The sequence below is a fragment of the Lathamus discolor genome, chromosome 1 (genome assembly GCF_037157495.1).
Source record: "Lathamus discolor isolate bLatDis1 chromosome 1, bLatDis1.hap1, whole genome shotgun sequence".
NCBI lineage: Eukaryota > Metazoa > Chordata > Aves > Psittaciformes > Psittacidae > Lathamus > Lathamus discolor.
The window spans coordinates 45,092,690-45,105,160 of record NC_088884.1 but is presented as its reverse complement, the minus strand read 5'-3'; the positions used below and the strand labels follow the sequence as shown (position 1 = coordinate 45,105,160).

The window sequence follows — 12,471 nt, the reverse complement described above, 5'->3', positions numbered from 1 at the left end:
TTTACGTCTCGGACTACTGTTTGCATCTAGTGAAAATTACACTGGTATAAAATGATGTAGCATTTTAATTACATGGGGTTTGCTGTTTTTTTGTTTCGGTTTTTTTTTTGGCACATTAGGCGATGGCACAAAAGGAAGATATGGAAGAAAGAATAACTACGCTGGAGAAGCGCTACCTCAGTGCTCAGAGAGAATCCACCTCCATACATGACATGAACGATAAGCTAGAAAATGAACTGGCAAACAAGGAAGCCATCCTCCGTCAGGTGCGAATATTACTCAGTTGGTTTCTTCATATATAGTGAATATTAATGCTAAACAGGGGGAAGATAGGAGGTTTACAATAGTTTAATATGTTAATTTTTTAATTAGCAAATTATCTGAAAAAAAAGCTTCATATCAGCTTCTACAACTATGACTGCATGTCAAGGTGTATATTCAACACTGGCAAATAACTGTGTGTTCTGATAGTGTTTTGCGTAAATGCACATAGTCTATTCCCTAAGTGAAGAATTATCTTTGCTTCTTATCTAACAATTTTCTGAATTTTATTTACCAAAAAAACAAACCAAATAAAAAAAATAGTGTAAGCAAAAAAAAAAAATTCCCTTCTTCAGGAAAGATCAAAATTTGCATACAATATATTCTAATGATTTCTACTTTTAAAAAGGAGTATAAGATAAAAAGCATGATTGTGCAACATTCTCATGTGGTACTTTGTTTCCACAGTGATTCAAAAGCTGAAGTATGAAGTGAACAGAAAATACTGTTTGTAATTTGAAGATTATAATGTGAACTGAAAGCTAGCATGAAATGAATATAATTCACATTGTAAAAGATGAACTTTCTCCTCAGCCTCAGTATCAGACTTCTTAATTATTTTTTTTCACCTATCTTGTCTTCAAACAACATAAAATACTATATGGGAAATAAGCCTTTATAATCTGATAATGTCTGCTTCTGTGACTCTATGCAGGTATATTTACACACACATACATCTCTCTGTATCTGTGTATATATATTTATGTGACTACTTCCTCTGGGAAGTTAAAGAATCGGAACTAAAACTCTGTTTTATTGCTGCCAATGTAAATCATGCTGCGCTGCAGGAGTCTACCCCCTCAAAGCAGTGATCAGTAAAACCAGTCTTAGAATATATACAAGCAGACTTAACAATGATTTGCAGCATAGCGATGTAAAAAGCCTACCTTTTCATGCTTTGAAGGATTAAAAATGTTTCTAAAAGCACACTTCTTTTTCATTACATCTTCTATTATCTGGAATAAACAGGAAACTGGGAAACACTTATCAAGCCATTAAAAAAAGTCTTAATCATGTGGTGTTTCTCAGCAGGCCAGAAATTAGTGCAAAAGTTATCAAAAGCCCTCCTTTTGCTCTTTAATGGTTATCACAGATTAATCAATTTCACCTCTGTAAAATGAGACTTTATTGTAGTTTCACAATGAGCAATATCACTGCCAACTAAAGCAAATAGCAACCATGAGTGAAATTTCAGATTTAACATTTCCTAATATATGATTGGCATTTGTTCAGAAAATTGCTTTTGATAATTTGTTCAGAAACATTGCTGGGAATTCTCTTCTTTTGGAATTATACTTCTTTCCCATTTTAGCTCATACATAAACTTTTCTGTGAGATGGACTCAATATTTCCATCTAGAAAATTCTGAATTTACTGGCACCTATACATTCATTTTGCTCAGATAGACAACCCATTGATCAGAGGACTTTCTTGTTCATCTTCATTAGTGCAATTTTACAAATCATTTTTTCCACCTTCGTATGATCCTTGAGCCTCAGATCACTCATTGTTAGTGAAACTGGCAGCCTACGCTGTTCCATGCTAGAGATAATAACTCTCCAGAGAGCTCTCCCAAGTTGTGATCTATGCCTATGTAGTGAGTTTTGATTGCTTCCCCGATACCTAAGAAAGCAAAGGAAAATCTTAAGTCTGGTTATTTTTTTTTATACCTGTTTATCTATCTTTGGCCTTCAGCTGGAAGACAAAAACAGACAGCTGCAAGAGCGTCTAGAGCTGGCTGAGCAGAAGCTGCAGCAGACGATGAGGAAGGCTGAAACCTTACCCGAAGTGGAAGCTGAACTAGCACAGAGAATTGCAGCTCTGACTAAGGTACTGCCCTGAGAAATAGGTTCACTTCAGAAGCCCCATTGTTTAACGCTGGTTTGCATCCTGATTCCTTGCCTCAAGGACAAAACAAAATTAGTACCAAGATGATCTGAAAGAAGAAAATGTTTCCCAATAGGTATGTGCCACAAGTTTAACCAGGAATGGTCTCAATGCTGTGTTTGTAATTCTTAGCATTTTGGTAATAGAAAAAGTGGTTATCTGTAAGCTAGACAATATTTAAAAAGAAGTCCTTTATATTTCCAATACATGTGAGTATAACTTATCCCAGGAGGGTTCATTTTACTGCATAAGTGTTTCTAATTTAAGGGGTGGGGGAAGTCCCATTCCTAGACTTATTTAGTTCTGGATGATTTCATACATGTGTATGAAACAACAATTATTTCCACTCCAGTAAGTGCTATAAAATCAAATCTTAGTGGCAGCTGGGATCGTTTGTACAACGCAAATGAAAAGAACTTGCAGTACATAAGATAGTTTGTTCTGAATCATTCATTGTATCATATGTCTGCAAGGACAAATGTGAAACCCTGAGAGGACTTCAAACTGTTTTTTTTTTTCCCTGATAAATGTACTATATGGCAATTTTCTTGCACAAAAATAATCAGAAAAAACATTTTTCAGTAGTGTAGTTTTCGTATTTGGTCTCTAATACTTCCAGGTGGACATGTACTTAATATAATGTCTTGGGTATTATCAGCTTCATAAAGACATACAATACTAATATGTTTATTCTTCATCCCTTAAAATCAGACAAGTAGAGAAAATGCATTTAAGAGACTGTATTACATATCACGCTGGTTAATTTAAGTGTTCCTTTCTCTATTGCCAAGGAATATTCTAGCTACTTATGTGCCTGGCTATTTTTAAATTTGGTGGATTATTTTCAATTTTCATGTTTTTCCATTTATAGCAAAGCCTTAGGTGCTGAACAGCTTATTAATACTGTCTGATTTTTAAGTAATTTAGTGAAGAAGTATAAAGAAAGAGAGGCTTATGGGGCATTTGGGTTGGGGGATTTTTTATTATTTTATTAAGGCAAGATCGTTATCCAGTAGTCAAAATTACGTGTTGTCCACTTTAGGTTTGTATGAATGGGTGGGAATCTGAAAGACAGACCAAAAATGGTGGGAAAAAAAGAAGAATCAGTGAAAAGAGAGCTACATGAAATACCAAACAAATATCACTGCATTTTAATAAAACCTCAGGTGCACAGAAGAGCAATCCCTTGCCATTTTAACTTTTGTTTTCCAGTTGTCTCTGATTCAACAAATAATCACATATTCTAATACCCTCAGTACCTTAAAAATACTGTTTTCTATTTTAAGAGGATTTTTCCTGAATAATTTCTCCAGCAATTAGGCACCAGTAAGTATTTTGCAGTCTCAAGCATGTCTTATCTTGCAACTGCATTTTTCCTTGAACATATGTTAATGAAAAATATTGTAAGAAGAAAACCCATTTCACCCATGCAGAGCACTCAGGGACTTCCATGAGATATTGTTGTTATTGTGACCATAAAGCTGCAGTATTCATCTCTGTTTGTCTTCTTGCATTATTTCATAGGATGGGGTTAGAGAGCTGTGAACAGAGCTGACACTCCACTCCATTTCACTTTGACGTACTTTGTCAAAGCTTTTGCGAAGCAGGAAATTAAGAGGCATATTAGACTGTTAGTGCCAGTTCTGTTCATTTCTCTGTAATTACCTGAAAAACTGAAGAAATTATTTAATTTAAAATTATGTCTTCTTGGAATACATGACATGAAGAATTATGTCAGAATTTGGCCAATAGGCTAAATAAGCCTGTATTTTATATATCTTGTATACAGCATCTTTGCAAACTGCAGAGCTTATTGAAATGCTGGTTTGAAAGCTGTAAAGTCCAGTAATTTTCATGAGTCACATAAATGGAGCTCAGAACCAAGGACAATGCTGTAATCACTGCAGCTTGCTTAACTAGTTTTAAATGAGCTAGCTGGAATACTGTTACCATACTAGCTGGTCAATGAAAGCTGCAAGACCTACTTAAGGGGCTGAATAATGCTTAATTAATTTTGCCTTTGTGCCAGCAGACATATTGTCAGTAGGGCTCAAATTAGCTGGCTTCGGACTACTTTAATTCTGCTTACCTGAGCTGCGATCACTGCAATGTTCATATATACTAGATAAAAGATGAGTGTCCTGAACCAGCTAGTCTTTCTGCACTACAAAGAAGTCAAAACTGACCCTCCTTTCTTTTGTACTACCTCAATGAAAGTGGCTTCTCTGAGATTAATGGGGTTACAATCAAATGAAAGAGGTGAGTTAAGCCTAATGTGTTTTACATGTGTTTTCAAAGGGAAGTAGTATGGGATAACTTGAAACCATGACTGCTTCACTGTGGGTAAAATGTAAGACCAATTATTTACATGTGGAGATAAAACAGAACAAACATGTTCTGGATTTGGATATGATTTTTTTTAATCATATTTTCCCCTCAAGTTTAAAATATGCATGTTACAATTCTGCACTCAATTTATTATGCTTTTCCTTACAATAAATCTGGGTTGGGATTCTGCAAATGAAGGATATAGAATGAGATCCTTCTATGGTGTCAGTTTTAAAAACAGTCGGTTTTAATTTTTATATATATATATATGGGCTAGTGAATGTCTTTTGCTACTTTTCCATGCCCAAACTAGTTCATAAGGAGTGAAGTTCCAAAAGTTTGGACTGTACAGTGAACTCAGATAAGTACCCATAAATTTACCTGAATCATTTGAACTTTTCTTTGGCTTTGTTTTCACTGTGTTCTGCCCATTGGGTGAGCAACTGGAGGGTTAGTCAGCCTGTAGCAGACTAACCTGGAACAGCATGATCCCATGTACTGTGCTGTCCCGCCTGGCTGTCGCGCTGGTATCTGTCTGGTCATGACAAGTAGCACAGCTCTCGGCATGTACCCCAAGATTTAGATTGCCATGACTCATTGAGCCACCTTGTAATCACTCTCACAGTATTGGTCTGTTTGCCCACCCAGGAGAAGAGGCAGTTGGTAGCAGAAAGAACCTCCCTCCAATATTAACTAAACCTTTCTTTATCCTGTAAGATGTTTATTTTCCTCATAAGGGAGAGACTTTGGAGCATCCAGAATCTTCAGATGGTTAGTCTGTGAAACATGTTTTCTCCTCGCATTTATTCAAGGAGGTGTCCAGTAAAGACAGCCAGGATCCACCCACTTCCATTCACTCACCCTAACTAGTAGTCACTCTTCTCCTCGGGTGCTTGTGCAGCAGAGGTACCATGTCGCTTCTCTGATCACAAGACAGCAGTCAGCATTTTGCTTCATCATTCCTGTATGCAGGTCACCAGAAATGCCAACAGTGCTTTTTAGCTGCATTAGAGAAGCCCTGAGATGGAGAAGAGGAAGACATAATCATAATAAACCACATTTAGCATAGTAACACCTTCAGATAATTTTAAAGGTGATATAGAATGACTTGAAAGTTGGAGGCAGGAGGGACACAGTGCTGCTTTTGTGTCAATGAGGGGAACTGGTTTGCATTAAGTAGGGAAGAATTGGAAGAAAATGAAAAGAGAAGGTTTGTAATGGAAAGGATGCAATAAAGTTTCTCTTGGGAGAAATGGATGTGGTTGAGACAGAAACCTCAACGAGAACAAGGGATAGAGAGAAGATGATGTGTTAGATAGAGAAAAATGTTGATAAATCCTCTTCTGAAGAAAAAAAATAGATCTTCTATGGGGAGGGAAGCCTAAGAAAACTCCACATTTCCAACACATTATTGTCTTTTCAAGCCACCCCTCTTCTTGTGCTTCCCTTTCCACAGAAGATTTTGTCCTGATAGGAGGAAGAAATGAAAGAAGCAGAACTAAATGGAAGGTGTTGCTTACTAAACCTACAAGGTGTAGAAGGTAGTGAGAAAAAGAAGGAGCAAAAATGTGTGGATAACTAGTGACTGAAAGGCTGGGTTTCAGAAAAAGGATTGACTTAAGCCAGCACATTTTGTCACATTTCAACAGGTTAGAAGTGAGCATGTGAACAAATAGCTGATAACTGTGAGCTGTTGTGACTCAGTCACCATGGTCACCTGTTTCTCCGTCAGTCGCACAGCTCAATTCAATAATGCATTCTTTCCTCTTCAATAACTCATTCAATGGATAGCCAAAACAGTGAGCCATAAGAAGCCATTAGAAAATCTGGAGACTGCAGGTGTTCAAAAGTCAAGGTCTCAAAACTGTGGAAATGGGCTTATACCATTAGAAAAGTTTAGATTTCTCCCACAGATCAGCACAGAAGAAAAATTACAGCACCAGTACTGTACAGGTGGTTTCTGCATCTGAAATTGGACTTTTTTTCAACTAAGATGCAAAGACCTGAAAAATGTGCAGTGTCAATAGTAACAGATGATGTGAAAGAAGCATCTTTTTTGTGGGAGTATTAGCAGCAGGTGTAGCAGCAGAGTTTTAACAGGGTTTGACAGCAGTAATACAAACTGCTTCCATATTCCCTCAAAGCAAAAATTTCCTATGTTACTGGCTTATACTGGCTTTTTTTTTTTTTTTTTTGCTATTTCATATCATACAGAGTGCAAAGTGAGCATAAGGACTCATGCTGCTCTCTATAGGGGTCAGAAATTGTTAGGTTTTGTCCATATATTTTTAATCCAGTCTGAGATGCACATTTTCTCAAATCTATTTATATCTGAATGTGCTGGCTAAGCACTTTAAATGCTAGCTGCTGAGTAGTGCACCATGTGTCTTATAAATCCTCATGTACAAAGTGATAGAGAACAGGCATACAAGTCATGTATTGAAAAGAATGGAGAGTAAGGTCTGCCAAGCAAGTAGCAAAGCAAGTTCCGCTTCAGAAAGATTTGAACTCAATTACCTCTTAGCAAAGCAAGTCAGAAGAAATCCAACTTCTGTTTGTGATCATGAGTCCACAGTTGTCTCTTCTGTCTCATGTATCTAAAACTCTGCTAAGGGAACATGACTAACACTGCTGTCAGCCTCTGCCTCATGCCTGAAACCACAACACAGAGACGAAGACATTCAGTCTATGACAGTGTGGCCTGGAGAAGTCTGTGCAGAAGGCATTTGCAAATTCCTTAGGAAACAGGTGAATTACTAGGTCTTTTTGTCTAGAAGGGTCTCTTTGAGACCACGGCTGGGGCCTTCCTCAGCATAAAGGGCAATGAGCAGGGGCTGCTCAGGCATTTGACACGTAACCAGTGATTGAAATCCCTAAACAGCATTAGAGCCCAGGGTGGGTACTGAGGAGGTGCACCTATGCTTGTTTAATGTCTCAGCTACAAAATAATTTTGTTCTTTTACAGAAAAAATAAATGTAAATTATGTAGCTCGCTAGACCAGCTTCTCAAGGATGGGTTATGACAAACAGCACCATATATCAGAATATTTAAATGAGATTCTCTTTGAATCTAGAAGTATTAGTTTAGTTATCTTCATATTATGCATTAACCTGCAATTAAGAGTATAGAAGCAGAAAAGATTAAGTTTTCAGTCAGTTAATACAGCTTCTAAGTAGTTTAATTCTGTAGGATGATACACCCAATGGGTTCTGTATCTCCCTCAATAAAAATGGTTTAAAAATGAGATAGAATTTGTTCAGCCTTTTCCATTATCAGCCTATCTTTGGTGATTTCAAATCTTCTGACCCTTGGAAATGCATTAAGGGAAAGCCTTGAATCAGTAGTGCAGCCAGGACTCAAAAAGGGGAAAAGACTATCTTCTACAGAGGAGGATGAAGCTTGGTCACTTCATGGAAGGGATAGCATGGTCTGGTTTTCTGTGAGGACTTCACTTTTTTCAATCCTATCTTTCTATTTGTTAGTACAACTGAAAGATAAGATAAAGAAAATCATAAAGGGATTGTCACGGGTCTGATTTGTAATAAATAGATGAAATAGTTTCAGATAGTGTCAGATACATCACAATACACCTGCTTCATGATAAGAAACAATAGCTGCACTTGTTAAATTACCTTAGTTACAAAATGTACTGACTTTCCCTTAAATTTTGGAAGAATCTGAGTTTTGTGAATATACTTACTCTGAAAATAGTAGTAATCTTCAGAGTTAAGCATTATTCTTGTATTTATTCAAAGCAGGATTTTCTTATGTGGATATCTACATATCAAAAGCTGCAGTTTATGTTAAATCTCTAGATTACAGGCTTGTTTTCTGTCTGAGCTTTTGGTCCTGATAATAATACCGAGTTTAAGTTATGGGTAATTTTAAGTTATGATGTATATCTGGAATTGCGTTTGTATCTACTCCTAATCATTCTGATAAATCATTAGAAGATGAGTATGGAAAACAGTCTTATTAAAAAAAAAGTTGTAACATTGATATTTCTTGTACATATTAAAGTTCGCTCATCTAAAGATGGAGTTCAGGATCTCTTTATGAGAGAGTGTAAATATGACAGAGTGAAATAGCATTTGACAAGAGTTAGCTCACAACTCAAAGTCATCATCACCACTATCTATGCACATTGCATAGACATTCTGCACAGTCCTGTTTCCATAGCAATGAATCCAATATAGCATTCACCTTTCCTTAAGGATGCTGCTTTTTTTTTTTTTTTTCATTTTCAATAATAACATAGGCTTGTTTGATATGAAAATAACATGAATATTCATGTTTTGCAACACATGACCTAATTAAGGTCAACTTGTGTCAGAAATAGTAATGAATCTTTGGATGGATTACCATTTCTATACTCGGTAATGACTTTTCATTCCTATTAATGAGTTTTTATTTATAGGTTCTTCTTTTATCTGGTGACCTTGATCTTCCAAAGAGATCCACCAGGGTGGATCCTTTCAAAGGGATGGAAACTATACTGTTTATTTGGACAAAAGGGCTTATGTAGAGTATTCTAAAGTGGAATACTAAAGCTTGAGCCTTGTCTCTTTTGATGTTCTTTCTGTTCTCTAGAAATTAGGGAATATACCATTAACATTGCTCAGTTCTGTAACTGACCAACCATTAATTTAGTATTTATGCATTGTTTTCATACCTAGAAAATTATAGAAGAATTATGAAGGACTTTCTGACATTGGCCTCACAGAGTCCTGATTTTTAGTTTGACATAATTAAAAAATAACCCATTAGATTAGAAAGTATTGCTTTGAATTCACTCCGTAGTAATATGTCATCAGCCAGCCATCACTAACCTTGAACTTCCATGTGTAGGTTGATAGCTTTTTTAGCACTCCATTATTTTCAGTTTCTCCACATCAATTGCATCATATTCACCAAGTATCAGTGTAGTTTGTTCCACATAAAAATCTGTCAGTTCAAAGTATTGAATTTTCAGTCACTTTTCTTTTAAGCATTCTGTGCTGTGTTCTGTTCAGTGTCAGTGTCTTTAGTTCTGATTTTTCAATTTTGTCCCTCTCCTTTTCCTTGACTTGTTAGTCTGATCCAACCTCTTCTACCTCATCTGATGATTATCAATATGTTATGGAAGCTAAACTACAAGAAATGATCTCCATACGTAGGAAGGTAGTCCTACTGGACTTTACTTTCTATTGCTAAATAGAAACCATCTGATTTGTTTTCATTTTCTTTAACTTATTTTATTTTATTTTTATTGATAATCAACCATTGTGCAGTTCAGTGCTTCAGGAGCTTACAATTTTACGATGGCAGGTTTGTGTTCAAACCATGCACAGTCTGCATGTTACATTTGGCTGATTTCATTGCTCATAAATAACTCCAATGTTTTGCTGATGCTTGGATGTAACAGGCCTTTGTAGCTGACACATTTCAAGCAATGCTGTTCAGCTGCCTGTTTAAATAAAGTTTCTTTTTGGAAAACTAATTTTGCAGTTAGTAGTAGCTTGCTTTATGTTTTGTTTAAACTTTACTGACTGAAAAACTTACGAAGCCACTTAAGTTAAAGAAAAAGAGTTTTTTATGTTTTTTACAGGCAGAAGAAAGACATGGAAATATTGAGGAACGTATGAGACACTTAGAAGCTCAACTTGAAGAGAAGAATCAGGAACTTCAAAGAGTATGTGCATTGCAGACAATTTCTGTGCACTTTTCTTGGTTTAATTTGTCAATATAGCACTACATTAAGCACTTCAGCACACAAACCTATTTACTGATTTATTTCTAGCAGCATCTTCCCACTTTATTTAACCATCTTAATACACTAGTTTACATCTAGTCACAGCAAAGTATTCTGCTGATAGAAAAGTTAATGTGCATTAATCAGTAACTGTAATTACATTTCTTTTTTAATTTCTTTATATGTCTACAGTTACCATACTTTTTTAAATTATTTTTTAATGATACAACTCTGTAATGGTTAATTACTAATCTGTCTCTTCTGTTCTACATTAAAGGCAAGGCAAAGAGAAAAAATGAATGAGGAGCACAACAAAAGATTATCAGATACCGTAGACAGACTTTTGACAGAATCCAATGAGCGTTTGCAGCTGCACTTAAAAGAAAGAATGGCAGCACTTGAGGAAAAGGTACAGTGCAAAGAGCAGTAGAAATTTCAGCTTAATAAAGTTTCTCCTGTATGAAGTACATTCTGCTTTTATTAGGACGGAGGCATGATGCTCATTTTTGTATTACCAAATATTACCACAAATATGGTCTAACTTACACATTCGAGAATTAATTTAAGAGTATGCTCAAATGTTTTTCCAGAACTCCTGAAAATTGGATATGCTGAATATTATGAATCCCTGTTTTACCAGTGGAGAGTCTGGAGAAGAGCTGGTAAATGACCAGTGCAAAATATGGTATGAGGCAGTGAGAGAAACTGGATGAGACCGTGGAATGAACATGTTTCAGATACACTGTCATTCCTGTATTTTAACCTGCTGATTTTACCTCACTTCCTGTGGGAAGAGTAAAACGCTGTCACCACAGGAGACAGAGGATCCATCCTCAGAGGGGGAATGTTATTTGCAGGTTTTCTGTGATGTGAGACATTGAGCCTGCAAAAATTCAGCTCCCTTGACCTTTATATTTGCCCTCCTTGATTTCTGCCTCTTCTAATTAATTATTCTTCAGTTTGATCTGAGGGGCATCTTTCAGTAGGATATTTCAGAGTATCTCAAGAGGAGGTACTTCAGGTTTATATTGTTGAACAAAATATACAAAGCGAGAAATAGGCCTGCCAGAAGAGGAACCTGGGAGAATAGTTGTGTTAAGAGTGTGACAGCTACTCAGTTCAAGGAAGATACAAAGTTTTTGCTGTTCTTGAAAAAAAACATGATCTTTGAATTATAAATAATTAATAATAAAAAAATAATTTAATAATTATTTTTGAATTCTTTCCAGAGTTTGAAATATATACTCAAACTGAGACATTAAGGGATTTTAATTTTAAAGTCCAGTAAACATGAATTTTGCTTATTTTGCTACTTTATACATGGAGGATACCCTTGTATGGTGATATCTGATATTTAACGCAGCTCTAATTTCTTTCTCTTTTTTGTTTTTTTTTTTTTTTGTTTTTTGGTTTTTGTTTTTTGTTTTGTTTTTTTGTTGTTGTTTCTTTGTTTTCTGGTTTTGGTTTTTTTTGGGGGTGGTGTTGTTTCTTTTTGTTTTGTTTTATTCTTTTTTATTTTTAGAATGTTTTGATTCAAGAATCTGAAAGTTTCCGAAAAAATCTGGAAGAGTCTTTACATGACAAGGTACTATAAAATTCTGTGATTTTATCTTTTTAATCATAAGTTATGTATTATTTATTCTTTGGATATAGGTATATAGTATGTTAACTGGCCAGCTAGCATGTAAAATCTTCCTGACATCAGTAATTCCTTTAATCACTCAAATCCCCTAACTAGCCTTTGAGGCTCTCTAACAGTTGTTCTGACCTAAGTTCATGGTTGAGATTCTAGCCTCAGGAAGTCAATATGAAAATTTATATTGATTTCGCTGGCTCTGAATTTTTGTTCTATCAGTTTTAATTCTAAAAATGTCTTGGTTAATGGAGATATATGCATAACTGGCTATGCTTTCATGGTGAAGAATGTAATTGCTTGATTTGATGCAATTGTGAACAGATGCAGTGGTGTTATACTAAAAATAGCTGAAAGGGGCTATGTTAATTTCGATACTAATTAACCCCTCATACTGTTTGGTGAATCAGTCAATTTAATTATAAATATTTGTTCCAATCCCAAACGTTAGGATTTTGTTTTGAAGTTATACTTGCCTTGAGCACAGTTGGATACACAAATGTGTCTGCATTCCGATTCACAGAAGTGGTTTTGCCATGTCTTAAATTCATTTAAAAGTTATTGTGTAGA

General features: G+C 35.6%; 1 protein-coding gene across 1 annotated transcript in view; it reads left to right on the top strand.

Annotated features, from left to right (window-relative positions):
- PPFIA2 (PTPRF interacting protein alpha 2) overlaps positions 1–12,471 on the top strand; it is a 127,549-nt gene that overhangs the window by 59,392 nt on the left and 55,686 nt on the right. Inside the window, exons 6-11 of the mRNA XM_065669600.1 lie at positions 120–266; positions 2,017–2,151; positions 9,611–9,697; positions 10,125–10,208; positions 10,546–10,677; positions 11,791–11,853. Of these exons, the coding sequence (XP_065525672.1) occupies positions 120–266; positions 2,017–2,151; positions 9,611–9,697; positions 10,125–10,208; positions 10,546–10,677; positions 11,791–11,853 (648 nt within the window). The remainder of the gene's footprint in view (positions 1–119; positions 267–2,016; positions 2,152–9,610; positions 9,698–10,124; positions 10,209–10,545; positions 10,678–11,790; positions 11,854–12,471) is intronic.